This window comes from Pristis pectinata, chromosome 6 (genome assembly GCF_009764475.1).
Source record: "Pristis pectinata isolate sPriPec2 chromosome 6, sPriPec2.1.pri, whole genome shotgun sequence".
Lineage (NCBI taxonomy): Eukaryota > Metazoa > Chordata > Chondrichthyes > Rhinopristiformes > Pristidae > Pristis > Pristis pectinata.
In genome coordinates this window covers 107,725,019-107,746,634 of record NC_067410.1, presented here as the reverse complement: position 1 = coordinate 107,746,634, position 21,616 = coordinate 107,725,019, and the positions used below count along the sequence as shown (strand labels likewise).

General features: G+C 48.1%; 1 protein-coding gene across 1 annotated transcript in view; it reads left to right on the top strand.

Annotated features, from left to right (window-relative positions):
* Window positions 1-18,421: 18,421 nt before the first annotated feature.
* dhx36 (DEAH (Asp-Glu-Ala-His) box polypeptide 36) overlaps window positions 18,422-21,616 on the top strand; it is a 95,922-nt gene continuing 92,727 nt past the window's right edge. Inside the window, exon 1 of the mRNA XM_052018192.1 lies at window positions 18,422-18,669. Within this exon, the coding sequence (XP_051874152.1) occupies window positions 18,475-18,669 (195 nt within the window). The 5' untranslated portion in view covers window positions 18,422-18,474. The remainder of the gene's footprint in view (window positions 18,670-21,616) is intronic.

Below are 21,616 nucleotides of genomic sequence, written 5' to 3'. Positions count from 1 at the left end.
ATTCTACCACTGATTATGGCGACCCTACAGATCCCAGACATTTGGGACCGTTTCTGTTCACTTTACGGTACCTATGCGGGGGAAGATGCCTACAACAGAGGCAATGCCTCCCCCCAGTTTAATGCCCCCCTACTACAATGCATCCCTGCGGGAGTGGCCTCAGCTATCCGCACTCGACAAGCCATGAGGAGGGCACTCGACAAGCCATGAGGAGGGCACTAGTCCACTTCTGGAGTAACGGGCGCGATACAAAAGCCACAAAGGTAAAACAGGAAATGGTGCAGAGACCCCCTCAGCCCCAACCTTCCTACTCCGACAATACAGGCTATCAAATGGAGCGGCAATTTTGCGTTCCAGAAGGGGTTGACTGGTCCGGTAAAGGATACCCACTGTACCCCAATGACTTAAGAACCCCAGTGTATGGGCCCCCCTGTGGACCACCACCACCACCCTCTCGTAATTCCCTAGGACCCATGGGGATATGAAAAGACCGGTGGCATACTACTCCACTCGGCTGGACCCAGTTGCAAGGGGACTTCCACCATGCTCACAAATGCTTCCAGCTATTTATTCCATAGTAACAGCAGCCTCCAATATAACCCTGCAACAGGCAGTGATGGTTTATTCCTCCCATACCGTAACGGCACTCTTAACCTCTCACCAGACGCAACACCTTACCCAGGCCCGCTAAAACAGATATGAGGTAGCACTCCTGAATAACCCACTCCTCACTTCTGCCTACTGTACGACCATTAATCCTGCCACCTTCCTAGAGGCCCCACCTGAAGATCTTGCGGACCCACCTCATGGCTGTCTAATGCGTAACCACCTTTTAACTGCACCCCGCCCGGACCTTTCAGATAAGGCCATCCAGTCAGCCGACTTAAACCTGTACGTCGACGGTAGTTCCTACATTTCTGAACAGGGCACCCACCTTAGCGGCTATGCTGTGGTAAACGACTCCCAGAGTGTGGAATCTACATCTCTGCAGCCCCCAGTCTCTGCCCAAAAAGCAGAACTCTTTGCCCTGACCCGAGCTTGCATTTTAGCCAAGGACAAAGTAGCTAACGTCTTCACTGACTCCCACTATGCTTTTGGAGTTGCCCATGATTTTGGCCAACTCTGGGCACACAGGGGATTTCTGACCTCTACAGGTAGCCCCATACAGAATGCGGCTTATGTAAAGAACCTCCTCCAAGCCATCCTCCTCCCAAACAAATAGGCCATCATTAAATGCTCCGCTCACCTTTCAGATGCCTCCCTCATAACCCAGGGCAATAACAGGGCAGATACAGAAGCGAAATTGGCAGCATGCCAGGGGTCTAAAATCGTTTCCACAATGGAAAAACAAGTAGTTGTTTGCAAGCCAAAGATAGCAACGCCGGGCACCCCAGACATGGTCACTGTGCAGCACTTACAGGGGGACGCCCCTGACTCAGAAAAACAAATGTGCAAGGAGCACCGGTATACGCACTCCGCACTACATGGCCTCTGGGTTACTCCAGTCGGTCAAGTATGTATACCTGATTCTTTGTTACCAATGCTTATTGACTGCCTACATTCTGACACCCACCTTGGCAAGGAGGGAATGAGTAACATTTTATTACATACCTGGTGGCACCCCAGATTGGAGGAAGCAGCACAAGGCAAAATACGGTCGTGTTTGATATGCCAACAAACCAATGCTGGGAAAGGGGTGAAGTGCACCCCAGGCAAAACCCCCTTGCCAGGTGGTCCTTTTGAATGTATACAACTCGACTTTATTGAATTACCGCGTGTACATTGTTACAAGCACTGTCTTGTTATTGTTGATGTATTTAGTAGATGGATTGAAGCTTTTCCAACCACCAACAGTAAGGCCTCAACGGTGGTAAAGTTATTGCTTACAGAGGTTATACCAAGGTTTGGGGTACCCCAATGGATAAGTTCAGAGGATGGCCCCCACTTCATAGGGAAAATAAATAAGGAATTGTGCGAGGCATTGCATATCGAACAGCAGTTCCACTGCACCTAGCACCCTCAAGCAGCGGGTGTAGTAGAGAGAGCTAACAGCACCCTTAAGAATAAACTAACCAAATTAGTGTCAGAGACAGGTCTAAACTGGTTGAAGGTTCACCCCTTAGCATTATACCATATGAGAATCACCCCCCACTCGGCCACCGGGGTATCGGCTGCCGAAATCGTCTATGGGCGTCAGGGAAGAACCCCATGGGACGCCACCACCCAACCCCCCACACAGGTTGACCCTAATATCATGGGGGATGAACTACAAAGGTATTTCAGACAACTTACGTCCTCTTTAAAGTTTCTTCATTCGCAGGTGGAGAGTGCCTTTAAACCACCTGAAGGGCAGAACATGGAATTGCTTGTCCCGGAAATCGGAGATTCGGTACTGATACGGGATTGGGAGCGCCCTAGAATGGGACCTCGGTGGAAAGGTCCCTTCCAGATACTACTCCAAACACCGACAGCCGTGAAAGTAAAAGGCCAGGAACGCTGGATTCATCCGAGCGACTGTAAACGATGGCCACTGGAGGAAAGATAATACTTTTTAAATTCGGACTCCTCACCATTACCAGTACTCTTGTGTGGGTGTTAGAGGATAATTTGTTTTACAAAATACATATGCAGCTACATGGGAATTGCACCGTTTGTTACCCTTGGCAGAGTCAGTGGAAGGCCTTTTTGTAGCCATGCCAAGCTGGACCCCCAGTGTCCTCTTAATGTATGAATTTTCAAAAACAAAGTGTGTTGGACAGATGGGAACTTACAGGAGGGTGCTGCCGGGTAAATGCTTGCAAGGAACAGTAACAGGACCTAGTAGTACAGCCCACCGCCAGTCCTTCACCCACTGTTTCACCGGCATAGGGTGGGGTTGTGGGCTAGCGATTGTACAGCATCCGATAGCATGTGCCGCCACTACGTGTACAGAGAGGAATTGCGGGTTTAAAGGGGGATGGTTTAGCTGTGAGTGCGCTGCCACTAGGCATGCTACGTTACTTGCAGGAGAGCGATGGGTTTGTGGAGAAGGGAATGGGACCCACGTGAGATTGTCTAATGTATCCTTAGAATGGCTAACCAGGGAGAATTACCTGAGGGAGCATGGGGGAAATGTTGCTGGGATCTCTTGGTATTCTCAAATGCCTAGTCCACGGCAATCAGGAAATGTAACCTGCTACCGGGCTAAGGAAGGGTATGTGTTCCTCTTCAGTGGCACTTTAGTGGCACCACAGCCACCCCCACTCTGCCAGCCTGGTTTGCAATAGGAACGATCGGGCCGGTCACGGTCCCCTGCCCCCAGAAGGCTCATGTCCGACGAAGACTTGTAGTGTGGTCAGTTAGTGAGGAATTCTGTGAGGATTGGAGGGATCCTATGTCATTGGGATCTCCCCTAGCATCGTTAGGCCATGGATTCCTGAGTACTCTCTCTCTGGGGGGTTCGGCAGGAACTATAGCCGCAAAAAACCGGAACTACCTTATTTGTGGACTGGCTGCACTGGGAAACAATACTATGGAGGGCCTGAAGGCAGTGAACCGGGAACTGGCAGAGCTTCGACTTTATGCCCAGTAGACCCGGTATGCTGTGGACTACCAGCTGGCTCAGCAAGGAGGAGTATGTGCTACAGTTGGGGACAAATGTATCACCAACGTGAGAGATGAGTCCTACAACATCTCCCATGCCATTCAGGACATTCAGACGCAAGTAGATAGCTTTAGACAGGGATTTACAGGAGGGACAAGTTGGTTGGGGTGGCTGCTAGGAGGGTCGTGGGTATCATACCTGCTGCATGGAGCTGTGGGACTAATAGTGATTATAATAGTATGCTGTGTGGTGTTGGCCTGTCTAAATACCTGTTGCAAGGTCCTTACTAATGAGCTCTTGGCCCCGTTCTCAGCGCCGCTCTAGTTTATCATGAAATGATAAAAAGGAGGGAATGAGGAAGTGAAGGGTTAAGAAACCATACCTATAACTGGCAAACAAAATATATATATATATGCATTTATATTTCTTTAGCAAGGACAAGCAAGCTGCTGACCCACTAGTTAGGTTGGAATGTTAAGTATGTTAACTGCCTTTGTTTCGGGTAACGAACCATTCCGATATGTCAGACGGTGGCGATACTGAGTGTAATTAACATCGAGGTGAAGACTTGGTCTGAACAATGAAGGGTGATACCTGCCTTTGAAAGCCTTGATTATAACTCAATTATACTAAGACAAAAAGTGTGATAGCTGTCTTGGGATCTCTATAGCTTGACTGAAACTCGCGGCGCTGTTTGCATGGAATGTGTGTGACAATTCCTGTATAAATGTCTGTCTGCCCTTTGTTCGGAGAGAACTCGGGAAGCGACTCTTAATGAGTGCTGAAGAGAATTCTCCTAGCGGTGCACTGCTAATAAAGGTATTTATTCGAATCGACCTTGTGGCACTGTGTTATTTACAGCGGACAGAAGGGGAAAATTGATTTCGGGACGACACTCCAGAAGATACACAAAGGGCATCTTGGGGAGGAAAAATGTAAACGTAGAGCACGTGAAGTGATGTACTGGCCAAGAATGAACCAAGACATCAGTCGGACCACTGCTTCATGTGAAATATGCCTTACCTACAGACCAAAGCAGCAAGCAGAACCACTTACACCACACCCTGTACCAGACAGGCCGTATTTCAAAGTTGGAGTGGATTTGTTTGACTGTAATGGGAAGAACCATATTGTCGTAACAGACTACTTTTCCAATTACCCAGAGGTCGCGACACTGCAATCAACATCTAGCAAAGCAGTTATCATGTTCCTGAAAGCTGCGTTTGCGAGGCATGGAGTTCCATGTGAGGTGGTATCAGACAATAGTCCACAATTTTCGAGCTGTGAATTTGAATCCTTTGCCAACATTTGTGGGTTTTGACATATAACCTCAAACCCACATCATCCAAAATCTAATGGCCTAGCGGAGAGTTCAGTTAAGGTGGTGAAGGGCCTCACAAAGAAAGTGCAAGATGGACGAGAGGGTTTCCGCAGAAGTCTAATGATTTACAGAAGTGCGCCACTGCAGAACGGCCTTTCACCAGCCCAAATGCTGATGGGTCGATACATACGCACTAACCTTCCAATACGTGAAAACCTGTTGACACCTGAAGGAGCACATAAGGTCAAACAGGCTAAAGAGGAAGGGAAAGAAAAACAGAAACAGAATCACAAGACAGTGAAAAGCCGACCAGTCCTGAAGCCTGGGGATCAAGTGCGAATCCGAGATCACGATTCTGGCACATGGTCCATGCAAGGAGTTGTGCAAGAGGAAGCAAATCCACATTCATACCAGATCCAGACAGAGTGAGGGACACCTCTGAGGAGGAACTGCGTGGATCTACGACCACAAGCTCCAACCCATGGCTGTGACCCGTCCCCTGTCAGTACACCAAAGGGGCCAACATATGGAGAAAATGAACATGTGAACCAGAGTTCCCAGGAAAACACCAATAGTAATGCAGCAAATGAAAGCAACACACCTGCGAAACCAAGTACCAGACCAAAAAGGACCATTAAACCACCTCAGAGATTGATTGAAAGCTGCTGAGTGGACAAGGGTTCTCAGCAGGTTTATAGGGACAAAGTATCGCATTTGGTTTTCTTTAAAGGGGAAAGATGTATTATTATGTGTTATTATGTAGTTATAATACAGAACTACAGTTCCCAGCAGGCAATGCAAGGGAACAGGAAGTGGCTGTGAAAAGAGAGGGAAAACAAGCCAGTCTGTTGTTGGTTAATAAAATGTTCAGATGGTAAACCCACACGAAGTTTGTCTCCTGATGAAGAACAAACGTAACAGGAGGGAGGAGGAGACATCCCAGAGGATCGATCAAAATGGCCAAACTGAGGCCGGACCAGAAGGAGCAGAGAACTCTTGGAACAGGTGGCGGCTGCCGAGAGGGAGTGGGATGAAGACAGAGAGGGATTTGAAACAAAGGATGAGGTATCGAACTGAGGCTCTCTCTGATTTTTCAGGTGAATATAAATTTCCACCAGCTCATAACAAAATTCTCCACCTTTCCTTCCTCCTTCCCGGAGTTTATATTTTTGAAAACCTCGTTTATTGCCCGTCAGTTTGGATATTTTGTGCCACCTTTAGCTCTGGAAGGATCGTTAATGAACTTGCAAGACAATATCTAATTGCAAATTCCACTTCACCCTGCCAATTGATCCTGGACTTTTTGGAAAATTTGGTATTTGCATTACAATGACAAATATACTTAGCTACTTTGGTAAGTTGGTAAATTGGTTTATTATTGTGACATGTACCGAGGTACAGTGAAAAACTTGTCTTGCATATTGTTCATACAGATCAATTCATTACAACAGGGCATTGAGGCAGTATAATGTAAAATAATAACAGAACGCAGAATAAAGTGTTACAGTTACAGAGAAAGTGCAGTGCAAGTAGATAATAAGGTGCAAGGACCATAGCAAGGTAGATTGTGAGATCAAGAGTCCCCTTTTTCGTACTAGGGAGCCATTCAATAGTCTTATATCAGTGGGGTAGAAGCTGTCCTTGAGCCTTGTGGTACGTGCTTTCAGACTTTTGTATCTTCTGCTTGATGGGGGGGATGGGGAAGAGAAGAGAGAATAGGCAAGTCACCTCATGGGTAGAAGTTCCCAGGCAGACAAAGAAGGAAAATTCAAGGATGTGCTCAAATCTTCCTTGAAGAAATGAAAAATCCTCACTAACTCCTGAGAATCCCTGGTCCACAACTGCTCTGTGCTCTGAGAGAGGCATTCAGGATGAGAAGGGATTGAGAACCTCAAGGTCATACATAGGGAGCACAGACATGCCCCGCTTAAACAGGAAAAGGAGCGCACCACCACACAAATGACTCACCCAGCTACTGCAACAGCCACCTGCATGCCCAAGTTTACATTGGGGGATCGGCAGTGGACAGAGTTAGCAACTTTAAATTCCTGGGCTTTAACATGTTGGACGACCTGTCCTGGGCCCAGCACACAGATGCAATCACAAGGAAGGCATGGCAGCGTCTTTACTTTCCTAGGAGGTTAAGGAGGTTCGGCTTGTCACCGAACACTCTAACAAACTTCTGCAGATGTACTGTTGAAAGTGTCCTGACTGATTGCATTATGATCTGGTACGACAATTTGAATGCACAGAAATGTAAGAAACTGCAGGGAGTAGTGGACTCAGCCCAATACATCATGGACACATCCCTCGCCACCATCGGTAGTATCTACAGGAGGCGCTGCCTCAGGAAGGCAACATCCATTATCAAAGATCCCCACCATCCGGGCTGTGCCATCTTCTCACAGCTACCAGCGGGCAGGAGGTACAGAAGCCTGAAGTCCCACACCACCAGGTTCAGGAACAGTTACTTCCCTTCAGCCATTCGGTTGTTGAACCAACTGGCCCAACCCTAATCACTGTCTTCAGTATAGTGACACTATGACCACTTTGCACTGCAAAGGACTTTGTTTATCTTTTACCTAAATGTGTTCTTTCTTATATAATTTTGTATTATTTATGTTTAGTTTAATGTTTTTCTTGTGAATATTGTGTCTCTGATGCTATGTGCCTGTGATGCTGCTGCAAGTAAGTTTTTCATTGCACCTGTGCACACTGTACTTGTGCATGTGACAATAAACTCAACTCTGACTTTGACCTCCTGCCTCGTCTGTGGAAGAGTCTGCAATTCCCACTTTGGCCTCATCAACCACCTCAGAACTCAGAGAAATGGAGTGGAAGTCAATCTCAGTCCCTAGGCACTGCTGATGTCGGAGAGGGTTCAGAGGAGATTTACGAGATGATTCCCGGAATGAAAGGGCTTACGTATGATTAGCGTTTGTCGGCTCTTGGACTGTACTCACTGGAGTACAGAAGAATGAGAGGGGACCTCATAGAGACATTTAAAATGTTGAAAGGACTGGACAGAGTAGATGTGGCCAGGCTGTTTCCCTTGGTGGGTGAGTCCAGGACCAGAGGGCACAATCTTAGAATTAGAGGGTACAGTTTCAAAACAGAGGTGAGGAGAAATTTCTTTAGCCAGAGGGTGGTTAATTTGTGGAATTCCTTGCCAGGTACAGTAGTGGAGGCCAGATCATTGGGGGCGTTTAAAGAAGAGATAGATAGATATCTAAATAGTCGGGGTATCAAGGGATATGGGGATAAGGCTGGAAATTGGGATTAGAATAGTTTTGTTTTCCTTCCCCCCCCCCATTTCTCATTTCTTTTTCTTTTTTCCCTTTTCCTTGGAGCAGACTCGATGGGCCGAATGGCCTACTTCTGCTCCCTTGCCTTGTGATCTTGTGCACAATATTGCTTTCTGCAGATTGGTCAAAGTCGAGTTTATTGTCACATGCACAAGTCCATGTGTACACAGGCGCAATGAAAAACTTACTTGCAGCAGCATCACAGGCACAGAGCATCACATAAGCAGAATTCACAAGAAAAGCATAAATTAAACAAATTATACACAACTTTTTCAAGAAAGAACACAATTAGAACAAAAAAATACTGGGTCCATTTTAGTGCAAAGTGATCAAAGTGGTCACGGTGTTTGCTATACTGAGGTAGTGATTCGGGTTGTGCAGGTTGGTTCAAGAACTGAATGGTTGAAGGGAAGTAGCTGTTCTTGAGCCTGGTGGTGTGGGACTTCAGGCTTCTGCACCTCATCGTTCCCTGCTCATGTGGCTCACAGTTTTCCTGCATTACAACAATCACTGCATTTCATTGGCTGAAAATGATATCTGGAAAGGGGTGTTATAGGTGCTATAGAAATGCAGGTCTATCTTTGCACATAGCCGTGCTAAGAAATGGGAAGGGTTTGCTGAACTACCAATTGGTGATATTGGAAATGCGTACTGTTTGCATATGTAAAGTATGGTAAAAAACATGCAAAAGGACTGGCCATTCAAGCATTCACAAGAAGTTTGGAGTAGGTGGTCATAATTTACATCAGCAACTTTCTCATAAATGAAAGTCAGAAGAATAGATAATTTAATGGCTTTTGCAGAGCAAAGAGAAAAATCCAGGAAAAAATAGAACTGAAAACATTGCATGGATCCAGGAATAATAAATGCCTGATCAATCAACCTCTTCAAAAACTGTGTAGGAACGCTATAACCCTGAACTCCCTCCGCCTCCGGCCCTCTTGGGCTTCTGACCTTCCTCCACGTTTTCAATAATACACTTACTGAATATTAATGCTGTTCCTGACTGAACAGTTTCTCCAGGCACACTGCAGATGATTGACTGAGCAGTCGAAATTAGAATGAACAGGTTTATCATTGTAGTGCTGGGGTGCATCTACATGCATGGACATGCTGATTTTATTGTAACGTCTTGTGGTGTGAAAAATAAAAACCCACAGATCCTGGAAATCTGAAAAATTTGTGCTTGGAAAGACATTGACCTGAAAGGATAACTTTTGTTTCTTTCACCACAGATGCTGCCTGACCTGCTGAGTCATTTAGTCTGTGTGCTTTGTATCTATGCAATAATGACACTGACTGGACCTTGATGGGTCAACATGTAAATTAATTGAAATGTAAAATGGTGGAAATATTCCTCAGGTCAGGCAGTATCTGGTCACCCATATCCCTCTAAACCTTTTCTATCCAAGTACTTGTCTAACTGTCTTTTAAACATTGGAATTGAACCTACCTCTATCTACCATTGCATGCAGCTTCCTAATTCGCCATAGTCAACAAGGATGTAAAGAACAAACATGCTTCACAACAAGTAAGAAGCTTACCTGTGAAGCCACTGTAGCGCTGGGTATGGCAGCAGTTTGAGGCTTTGGCAGCTTTGGTGAAAGTAGCAGTGTTTGAGAGGGTCCTGTGCAATGTTGTGTGTGTGTGTGTCTGTGTGTGAGTGTGAGTGTGTGTGTGTGTGTGTGTGTCTGTCAGTGTGTATGCGTGTGTGTGTCTGTGCGTGTGTGTGTCTGTCAGTGTGTATGTGTGTGTCTGTGTGTCTGTGCGTGTGTGTGTGTCTGTCAGTGTGTATGTGTGTGTGTGTGTGTGTCTGTCTGTGCGTGTGTGTGCGTGTGTGTGTGTGTATGTGCGCGCACGCACTAGTATAGGTAAACAAGACAGCTGCTTCATCTTCATAGATTAAGAGGACAGTAATTTTTAACAAGGACATAGTACCCTTTGCTTCATATAGAGATGATCTTTATGGCCAATATTATCACAGCTGTGAATGAAGGGTGTGCAAAAATGCTCAACGGTGCAATACAAGAGACCAAGAGAGGCAGCACACTTGGTGACCCAGTTTCAATCCCGACCTCCGGCACTGTCTGTGTGTAGTTTGTTCATTCTCCCTGTGACTGTATGGGTTTCCTCCGGTCTCCTCCCACATTCCAAAGGCATTGGGGTTGGTAATTTAGTTGGCCACTGAAAATTGCCACTGGTGTGCAGGTGGATGAAAGAATCTGGGGTAGTTGATAGAGATGTGGGGGGAATAAAAGGATTAGTGTAGATGGCTGCTTGCTGGTTGATGAAGATTACTGGGCCAAAGTGCCTGTTTCCACACTGTGTGGAGACACAAGGGACTGCAGACACTGGAATCTGGAGCAACAAACAATCTGCTGGAGGAGCTCAGTGGGTCGAGCAGCATCTGTAGGTGAAAGGAATCATTGACGTTTCAGGTCGAAAGCCTGCATCCACCCTGTGTGACTCTAGGATTCTAAAACAAACCTCTTAATTGAAATTGGACTGGAGATACAACACCAACTAATTTACATCTACCTTAAAAACTAATGAATGTAACCTTTGCTGATGTGTTAAAGGAATTAAAAGACCACTTTAATTTTAGATACCTAGAAATAACTGAAGGCTACAAATTGAGAATGTAGATTCAGAAGCTCATCGATTCTACTAGCTATCAAGTTGGTGAAATGAAGGACTTTTCTATTATGCTGCAACTTCATTGAGTTCCCTAATAGAGCCCTACCATGTCGGTTGATTTGTGGATTGATTTATGTGATGATCTGGTCCAAATTATTCTGAACCTGAGTTGGCAACATTGCATACCAACAGAACTGATTGTGGACTTCAGGAAGGGGAGATCGGGAGAACACACGCCAGTCCTCATTGAGGGGTCAGCGGTGGAAAGGGTGAGCAGCTTCAAGTTCCTGGGCGTCAACATCTCAGAGGATCTATCCTAGGCCCAACACAGTGATGCAATCATGAAGAAGGCACGCCAGTGGCTCTAATTTGTTAGGAATTTGAGGAGATTCGATATGTCATCAGAGAATCTTACAAATTTCTATAGGTGTATAGAACATAGAACAGTACAGCACAGGAACAGGACCTTCGGCCCACAATGTTGTGCTGAACGAATTACATTAGTAATAAAATGTCCAACTAAACTAATCCCTTCTGCCTACACAATGTCCATATCCAAACATTTCCCTCACATTCATGTGCCTGTCTAAGAGCTTCTTGAACACCCCTATCGTATCTGCCCCCTCCATCACCCCAGGCAGCACATTCCAGACCCCCACCATTCTGTGTTAAAAACTTGGCCTGCACATCTCCTTTGAACTTACCCCTTATTACCTTAAATGCATGCCTTCTGGTATTAGACATTTCATCCCTGGGGAAAAGATACTGGCTGTCTACTCTATCTATGCCTCTCATAATCTTTTAAACCTCTATCAGATCTCCCCTCAGCCTCCGCTGCTCCAGAGAAAACAACCCAAGTTTGTCCAACCTCTCCTCATAGCACATACCCTCTAATCCTGGCAGTATCTTGGTAAACCTCTTCTGCACCCTCTCCAAAGCCTCGACATCCTTCCTATAATGGGGCGATCAGAACTGAATGCAATACTCCAGATGCGGCCTAACTAAAGTTTTATAAAGCTGCAGCATAACTTCCTGACTCTTGAACTCAATGTATTGACTAATAAAGGCAAGCATGCCATATGCCTTCTTTACCGTCCTATTAACCTGTGTAGTCACTTCCAGGGAGCTATGAACTTGGACCCCAAGATCCCTCTGCTCATCAACACTGTTAAGGGTCTTGCCATTAACAGTGTGCTGTCTCTTTACATTTGATCTCCCAAGGTGCAACACTTCACATTTGGCCAGGTTGAACTCCATCTGCCATTTCTCTGCCCATACCTGCAACTGATCTATATCCCACTGTATCGTTTGCCAGTCTCCTACGCTATCCACAACACCACCAATCTTTGTATCATCTGCAAACTTACTAACCCACGCATGTACATTTTCATCCAGGTCATTTATATTCATCGCAAACAGCAGAGGTCCCAGTACAGATCCCTGAGGAACACCACTAGTCACAGACCTCCAGCTAGAATATGTCCCATCGACTACTACACTCTGTCTGCTATGGGCGAATCAGTTCTGAATCCAAACGACTAATTCACCGTGGATCCCATGCATCTTAATCTTCTGATTAAGGGACCCCTTCTGAGGGACCTTGTCGAACACCTTACTAAAATCCATGTAGACAACGTCCACAGTTCTACCTTCATCAATCACCCTCGTCACCTCATCAAAAAACTCAATCATTAGTAAGGCATGACTTTCCCTGCACAAAACCGTGCTGACTGTCCCTAATTAGGCTATGGTTTTCCAAATGCTCATAAATCCTATCCCTAAGAAACCTCTCCAGTAACTTCCCTACCACTAACATGAGACTCACCAGTCTACAGTTACCAGGATTATCCCTGTTTCCCTTCCTGAATAATGGAACAACATTAGCTACTCGCCAGTCCTCTGGGACCTCACCTGTTTCTAGAGAGGATACAAAGATGTTGGTCAAGGCTTCAGCAATCTCATCTCTTGCCTCTCTCAATAACCTGAGGTATATCCCATCAGGTCCTGGGAACTTATCCATCTTAGGTGCTCTTTAAGAGACCCAACACTACCTCCTCCTTTATCTTGAAATACCCTAGCATATTAGCATGCTCCACACTGATCCCCCATCCTCCGTTCCTTTTCCTTGGTAAATAGATATATATTTAAGATATTTATTTATTAGTCACATATACATTGAAATACACAGAGAAATGCGTCTTTTTGCATTACTGAGAGTGTTCTGGGGGTAGCCCGCAAGTGTCACCACTCTTCCGGTGCCAATGTAGCATGCCCACAGCTTTGGAATGTGGGAGGAAACCGGAGCACCCGGAGGAAACTCACACAGACACAGGGAGAACGTACAAACTCCTTACAGACAGCAGCGGAATTGAACCCAGGTCACTGGCGCTGTAATAGCGTTACAGTAACTGCTACACTAAAGTACTCATTAAGGACCTCTGCTTACAAGCACCTGTTCCCTCCTTTATCCTTGAGTGGTCCTACCCTCTCCCTAGTTATCCTCTTGCTCTTGATGTATGTATAGAGTTCCTTGGGATTCTCTTTAATCCTACTTGCCAAGGACTTTTCATAGCCCCTCCTGGCTTTCCTAATTCCCTTCTTGAGTTCCTTTCTGACTTCTTTATAACCCTCAAGTGCTTTGTTTGTTCCTAGCTTCCTAAGCTTTACATCCTTTTCCTTTCTCTTCTTGACTGAATTCACCACCTCTCTCGACATCCAAGGTTCTCTTATCCTGCCATCCTTGTCCTTCCTTCTTACTGGAACATACCTGTCCTGTACTCTTTGCAGCTGGTCTTTAAACACCCTCCACATGTCGGATGTGGACTTGCCCAAAAGCAGCTGTTCCCAATTAATTCTCCCTAGTTCCTGCCTAATGCTCCCGTAATTTGCCTTGTTCCAATTTAATACTCTCCCGCAAGGCCCACACTTATCCTTATCTATAGCTATCTTAAAACTTAAGGAGTTGTGGTCACCGTTCCCTAACTGTTCTCCCACTGAAAGGTCGGTCACCTGGCCAGGCTTATTACCCAACACCAGGTCCAGTACGGCCCGTTCTCTCGGACTATCTACACATTGATTTAAGAAACCCTCCTGGATGCATTTAACAAATTCTGCCCCGACTAAACCTCTTACACTAAGGAGGTCCCAGTCTATACTAGGGAAGTTGAAGTCCCCCATGACAACAACCCTATTAGTTTTACGTCTTTCCCTAATCTGCCTGCATATCTGTTCCTCAACGTCCTGGTGGCTATTGGGGGTTCTATAGTATGATCCCATCAGAGTGATTGCACCTTTCTTATTTTTGAGTTCTACCCATGTAGACTCAGTGGACGAGCCCTCCATTATGTCCCCTCTGAGTGCAGCTGTGATATTGTCCCTGATTAGTCACGCAATGCCACCCCACCCCCCACACTTTTACCTTCGTCTCTATCTTTTCTAAAACATCGAAACCCTGGTTGAAAGCACCCAGGGGAAACCCACACGGTCACAGGGAGAACACATGATGGAAAGCATTCTGATTGGTTGCATCACCGCCTGGTACAGAGGCTCCAATGCACAGGATTGCAAGAGGCTGCAGAGGGTTGCAGACTCAGCCAGCTCCATCACGGGCACAACCCTCCCCACCATTGAGGACATCTTCAAAAGGCGGTGCCTCATGAAGGCAGCATCCGTCATTAAGGACCCTCACCACCCGGGACATGCCCTCTTCACGTTACTACCATCGGGGAGGAGGTACAGGAGCCTGAAGACCCACACTCAATGATTCAGGAACAGCTTCTTCCCCTCCGCCATCAGATTTCTGAACAGTCCATGAACCCACGAACACCACCTCACTATTCCTTTTTTAATCACTATATTTATTTTTATAATTTATAGATTTTTACATCTTTGTGCTGTGCTGCAACCACAAAACAACAAATTTCACGTCATATAAGTCAGTAATAATAAATCTGATTCTGATTCTGAAGAGGCAGGTTGTGAGTGGTGCCAAAGTAAGACCTCTGTACAACATAAGGTCATGGGAGCAGCAAATGTTCGATAGGCCAAGCTCGCACTGTGGATGTTGTATGAAATGATATCAAATAAGTGAAAGAGGAAGAAGAATAGGAAATGCATGGTCTGCCAGTTATCCTTTCCCAAAATTGGACTACTTTTTAAAGCAGTCCTTAAACTGTGTGCATTCAAAGGTAAGCTGTGAAGTCAATGCTCAGCAAACAACAACAGAATGCAGAATATAGTGTTACAGTTACAGAGAAAGTGCAGTGCAAGCAGACAATAAGGTGCAAGGCCCATGACGAGGTAGATCTTTATCGTGTAAGAGGTCCATTCAAGTAGGATAGAAGCTGTCCTTGAGCCTGGACATACGTGTTTTCAGGCTTTTGTGTCTTCTGCCCAATGGGAGAGGGAGAGAAGAGAGAATGACCAAGGGACCACACTTGGTTAGACCACACTTGGAGTACTGTGTCTTGTTCTGGTCGCCTCATTATATGAAGGATGTGGAAGCATTGGAAGGGGTGCAGAGGAGATTTGCCAGGATGCTGCCTGGATTGGAGAGCATGGATTACGAGGAGAGACTAAAGCTAGGGCTTTACTCTTTGGAGAGAAGGAGGATGAGAGGAGACATGATAGAGGTATACAAAATATTAAGAGGAATAGATAGAGTGGACAGCCAGCGCCTCTTTCCCAGGCCACCAATGCTCAATACCAGAGGGCGTGGCTTTAAAGTAATGGGTGGGAAATTCAAGGGAGATATCAGAGGGAGGTTTTTCACCCAGAGGGTGGTTGGTGCATGGAATGCGCTGCCTGGGGTGGTGGTAGAGGCAGGTACGTTGGTCAAGTTCAAGAGATTGTTAGATAAGCAAATGGAGGAATTAAAAATAGGGGGATATGTGGGAGGAAGGCGTTAGACAGTCTTAGGCGTGGTTTAAAGGTCAGCACTACATGGTGGGCCGAAGGGCCTGTATTGTGCTGTGCTGTTCTATGGACTCTTTCCTTATATTTTATGCTGTTAAATCATTTCCTAGAATTATCCTGCCAACGTGGTTGAAATTTTACAAGGAATAGATCAATACTTATGTAATTGGGAGGATGTCTTGATATCCATGTGTACTGAAGTGGAGCTTCTTCAAAATCTGTTGGGGACGGGGCAAAAGACATCATACAGGGACAATGTAGAATTAAAGAGGAAATGTGCTTTTGCAATACAAGGTGTTTATCTGGTCTAAGGTTTGATGCACATGTTTTGCAGTATGGAAAAGCAAAATTACAAGCTGTTGTAAAGGTTTCAAGACCAGAGAGTGCGTCTGATGTTTCTACTGTAATTATTGTTATTATCATCACATAAGACAATATGTGTAGTAGTTAGCGTGACGCTATTACAGCTCCAGCGATCCGGGTTCAAATCCGGCCACTGTCTGTGAGGAGTTTGTACGTTCTCCCCGTGTCTGTGTGGGTTTCCTCCGGGTGCTCCGGTTTCCTCCCACATTCCAAAGACGTACAGGTTAGTAGGTTAACATGGGTGTAATTGGGTGGCGTGGGCTCGTTGGCTCGGAAGGGCCTGTTACCGTGCTGTATAAATAAAGCTTAAAGTTTAAAAAGTTTATAAATGACAATGCTAATTCTTATAGGTAGGGCTTTAGGAGTTAATTTATGTGGTTTTGCTGTACTTGGGTGGCACAGTGTTACAGCGGGTAGTGCAGCTGGATCACAGCTCTGGCAACCTGGTTTCAATCCTGACCTCTGGCGCTGTCTGTGTGGAGTTTGCACATTCTCTCTGTGACTGTGTGGGTTTTCCAGGGTGCTCCAGTTTCCTCCCACATCTCAAAGACGTGCTGGTAGGTTAATTGGCCACTGTAAATTGACAGTAGAAAAATCAGGGGGCGTTAATAAGTGTATATCTTTGTGTATCTGTGTGTGCATTTGTATGCTTGTGTTAAAGTTTTCATGTATGGGATTCAAATCTCTGCTCCCTGGTGATTTCTGCATGGGGTTTGAACCAGAGATCTCCACAGGTTTCCTCTAAAACTAGTCCTGCAGTGGGATCTATCCAATACACCTGCTGAGTCTGCTGGGATTATTCCTGCAATAGGATCTGTTCAGTTCTCCCCACTGTGCTTGGATTGTTCCTGAAGTGGAATCTATCCAAATGACGCTGCCGATCTGCACTGGTATTATTCCTGAAATGGGAATATCCAGTAGACCCTACAGGTCTGTGCTGGGATTATTATATCCCCCATTCCCTGCTGGTCTGTGCTGGTAATGTTGTTATATGCCCCATTCCCTGCTGGTCTGTGCTGGTAATGTTGTTATACCCCCCATTCCCTGCTGGTCTGTGCTGGTAATGTTGTTATACCCCCCATTCCCTGCTGGTCTGTGCCGGTAATGTTGTTATACCCCCCATTCCCTGCTGGTCTGTGCCGGTAATGTTGTTATACCCCCCACTCCCTGCTGGTCTGTGCCGGTAATGTTGTTATACCCCCCCATTCCCTGCTGGTCTGTGCCGGTAATGTTGTTATACCCCCCACTCCCTGCTGGTCTGTGCTGGTAATGTTGTTATACCCCCCCATTCCCTGCTGGTCTGTGCCGGTAATGTTGTTATACCCCCCCACTCCCTGCTGGTCTGTGCCGGTAATGTTGTTATACCCCCCATTCCCTGCTGGTCTGTGCTGGTAATGTTGTTATACCCCCATTCCCTGATGGTCTGTGCTGGTAATGTTGTTATACCCCCATTCCCTGCTGGTCTGTGCTGGTAATGTTGTTATACCCCCCATTCCCTGCTGGTCTGTGCTGGTAATGTTGTTATACCCCCATTCCCTGCTGGTCTGTGCTGGTAATGTTGTTATACCCCCCATTCCCTGCTGGTCTGTGCCGGTAATGTTGTTATACCCCCATTCCCTGCTGGTCTGTGCTGGTAATGTTGTTATACCCCCCATTCCCTGCTGGTCTGTGCTGGTAATGTTGTTATACCCCCATTCCCTGCTGGTCTGTGCCGGTAATGTTGTTATACCCCCCATTCCCTGCTGGTCTGTGCCGGTAATGTTGTTATACCCCCCATTCCCTGCTGGTCTGTGCCGGTAATGTTGTTATACCCCCCCATTCCCTGCTGGTCTGTGCCGGTAATGTTGTTATACCCCCCACTCCCTGCTGGTCTGTGCCGGTAATGTTGTTATACCCCCCATTCCCTGCTGGTCTGTGCTGGTAATGTTGTTATACCCCCATTCCCTGATGGTCTGTGCTGGTAATGTTGTTATACCCCCATTCCCTGCTGGTCTGTGCTGGTAATGTTGTTATACCCCCCATTCCCTGCTGGTCTGTGCTGGTAATGTTGTTATACCCCCATTCCCTGCTGGTCTGTGCTGGTAATGTTGTTATACCCCCATTCCCTGCTGGTCTGTGCTGGTAATGTTGTTATACCCCCATTCCCTGCTGGTCTGTGCTGGTAATGTTGTTATACCCCCCATTCCCTGCTGGTCTGTGCTGGGTCAGTTCCTCAGGCAGTGCCGGTGACGTCAGGCAGTGAGGGCAGAACTGTCTGTGACGCCATCAGCGGTGGACGGGCGGCCGTGACGCCATCGGGCGGCGCCGGTGCCGGGCGGCGTTGACTGGCGACGGCTCCGGGCGGCCTGGGGATGAGTTCGGGTCACTGGCGGGGCGGCGGCGGCGGCTCCTCGGCCGCGGGGGGCTGGTTCGGCCCGGGGGGCGGCGGCGGCGGCGGCGGCGGAGGGGGCCGGGGCCGGCACCCGGGCCACCTGAAGGGCAAAGACATCGGGCTGTGGTACGCGAAGCGGCAGGGCCAGAAGAGCAAGGAGCAGGAGCGGAAGGAGGTGAGGGGGAAGGGGGGAGGGAGGGAGGGAGGGAGGGGGGAGGGGTGAAGGGGGGAGGGGGAGGGGTGGGGAGGGGTGAAGGGGGGAGGGAGTGGGGAGGGGTGAAGGGGGGAGGGAGTGGGGAGGGGTGAAGGGGGGAGGGGTGAAGGGGGGAGGGGGAGGGGTGGGGAGGGGTGAAGGGGGGAGGGAGGGGTGAAGGGGGGAGGGGGAAGGGGGGAGGGGGGAGGGGAGGGGGGAGGGAGTGGGGAGGGGTGAAGGGGGGAGGGAGTGGGGAGGGGTGAAGGGGGGAGGGGGAGGTGAGGGGGAGGGGTGAAGGGGGAGGTGAGGGGGAGGGGTGAAGGGGGAGGTGAGGGGGAGGGGTTGGGGAGGGGTGAGGGGGAGGGGTGAAGGGGGGAGGGGTGATGGGGGAGTGGGGAGGGGAGGGGGGAGTGGGGAGGGGAGGGGGAAGGAGGCGGACGGGGCCAAGGAGAGGGGAAGGGGGGAGGAGGGGGAGGTGAAAGGAGGGGGGAGGGGGAAGGCGGGCGACGGAGTGGGGGGGAGGGGAAAGGGGGAAGAGGGAGGGGGAACAAAGGTGGGGGGAACGGGGATGGGGAGGGGAAGGACCGGGCCAAGGAGGGGGGGAAGGGGAGGGGGCAGGGAGGTGAGGGGGAAGGGGAGGGGGGAGGCGGGCGACGGAATAGGGGAAAGGAAAAGGGGGAGGAAGGGGGGAGGGGGAACAGGGGGATGGGGAGGGGAGGGGGGCAAGGAGGGTGGAAGGGGAAGGACGGGGCCAAGAAGGGGGGATGGGGAGGGGAGGGGGCAAGGAGGGTGGAAGGGGAAGGACAGGGCTAAGGAGGGGGGAAGAGGGAGGGGAAGGGGAGGGGGAAAGGGGGGCAAGGAGGGGGGAGGGGAGGGGGCAGGGGTGAGGGGGGAGGGGAAGGCAGGTGATGGAGTGGGGGGAAGAGGGAGGGGGGAAGGTGGGCGATGGAGTGGGGGGAAGGGGGAAGGAGGGGGAGGGGGAAAAGGGGGATGGGGAGGGGGGCAAGGAGGGGGGAAGGATGGGCCAAGGAGGGGGGGAAGGGGAGGTGGAAAGGGAAAGGAGGGGGGCAAGGAGGAGGGGAAGGGGAGGAGGAAGTCGGGTGATGGAGTGGGGGGAAGAGGAGGGGGAAAGGGGAATGAAGGGCGAACAAAGCTGGAGAGGGAACAGGGGGATGGGGAGGGAAGTGGGCGGAAGGGGAGGCAGGGCGGGGCAAGGCGAGGGGGAGTGGGTGGGGGAAGGGGGAGAAGAGAAAGAGAGGGGGAGGAGAGATGGGGGAAGGGGGAGAGGGAAGAGGGGGATGGATGGAGAGGGGATATCCTCTAAATATTTAAATGCTGTTAGAATATCTATCTCCATCATCCATTCAGGCTGTGTGTTCCAGATTTTAACCACCTGGATGTAAACAAAGGTTTTCAAGTCTTCTCTAGATCTTCCATCCCATACAGTAAACCAACAGCTCTGATAAGGAGAAAAAAAATTCTCAAAATATATATCCTATTTTTCCCCCGATCTGTTTTGTATCACTTAATTGTCTCAAAAGAAAACAAACCCAGCCTATTCAATTTCTCCTCTAAACTGAAAAGCTCCATCGGGGGCAACATCCTGGTGAATCTCCTCTGTGCTCTCTCCAGTGCAGTCATGCCCTTCCTATAGTGTGGCGACCAGAACTGCACGCAATACTCCAGCTGCGGCCTAACTGACATTTTACAGTTATATTATAACCTCTCTGCTCTTGTATTCCATGCCTCAGTTGAAGAAGGCAATTAACTATCTACCTGTGAAGAGGGAGAGAAACAAAGGACTGCAGGTTCTGGAATCTAGATGAAAAACACGATGATGCTGGAGGAACTCAGCAGGCCAGGCAGCATCTGTGAAGAAAAGCAGGTGGTCAACATTTCGGGTCAGGACCCTTCTTCAGGACTGAAGATAGGAAAAGGGGAAGCCCAATGTATAGGAGGGAAAAGCAAAGCAGTGATAGGTGGACAATAGAGGGGAGGCGGGGTGGGCACAAGGTGGTGATGGGTAGATGTAGGTAAGAGATAGTGATAGGCAGGTAGGGAGAGCAGATCCACTGGGGGATGGGTCAAAGGTAAGGAGAGAAAGGGAAAAAAAGGGGGTAGAAAAAGAGAGAGAGGCTTGGAAAAGGAAGATGATAAGCGGGGTGGGGATTACTTAAAGTGGGAGAATTCAATGTTCATGCCACTAGGCTGCAAGATTCCAAGACAGAAAATGAGGTGCTGTTCCTCCAGTTTGTGCTTGGAGGAGGCTGAGGACTGACTGACATATATATTGGGCTTCCGCTTTTCCTAACTTCAGTCCTGAAGAAGGCTCCTGACCGGAAACGTTGACTGCCTGCTTTTCTCCACGGATGCTGCCTGGCCTGCTGAGTTCCTCCAGCATTATCGTGTTTTGCATTTATCTATATGTGCTGCTGCTACCTTTGGGGATTCTTGGATGTGGACACTCATACTTCCTAGAGTCCTACCATTCATTGTGCATATCGTAGCCTTGTTATCCTCCCAAAATACATCAACTTGCATTTTTCTGGATTAAATTCCATCTACTATAGCTCTACCCAACTTATCAACTGATCACTACTGTTCTGCAGCCAAATGCTGCTCTCACGATCAACAATGCCACTGATTTTCATGTCGTCTATGAACTTAGTAATCGTACATTCTACATTGTTAATGTATATAACGAAAAGCAACGATCCGGGGTGCAATCACTGGGGCACATTGGTTATGTGTTTTCATTTGCACAAATAATCTGCCACCATCAGCCTCTGCCTCCTATCACCAAGCGAATTTTGGATCCAATTTGCCCTACATCCTGAGGGCATCAGTCTTTCGGACCAATCTCCCATGTGGGATCTTGTCAAAGGCTTTGCTGAAGTCTGTGTTCTCGACATCAGCCACACCATCTCCA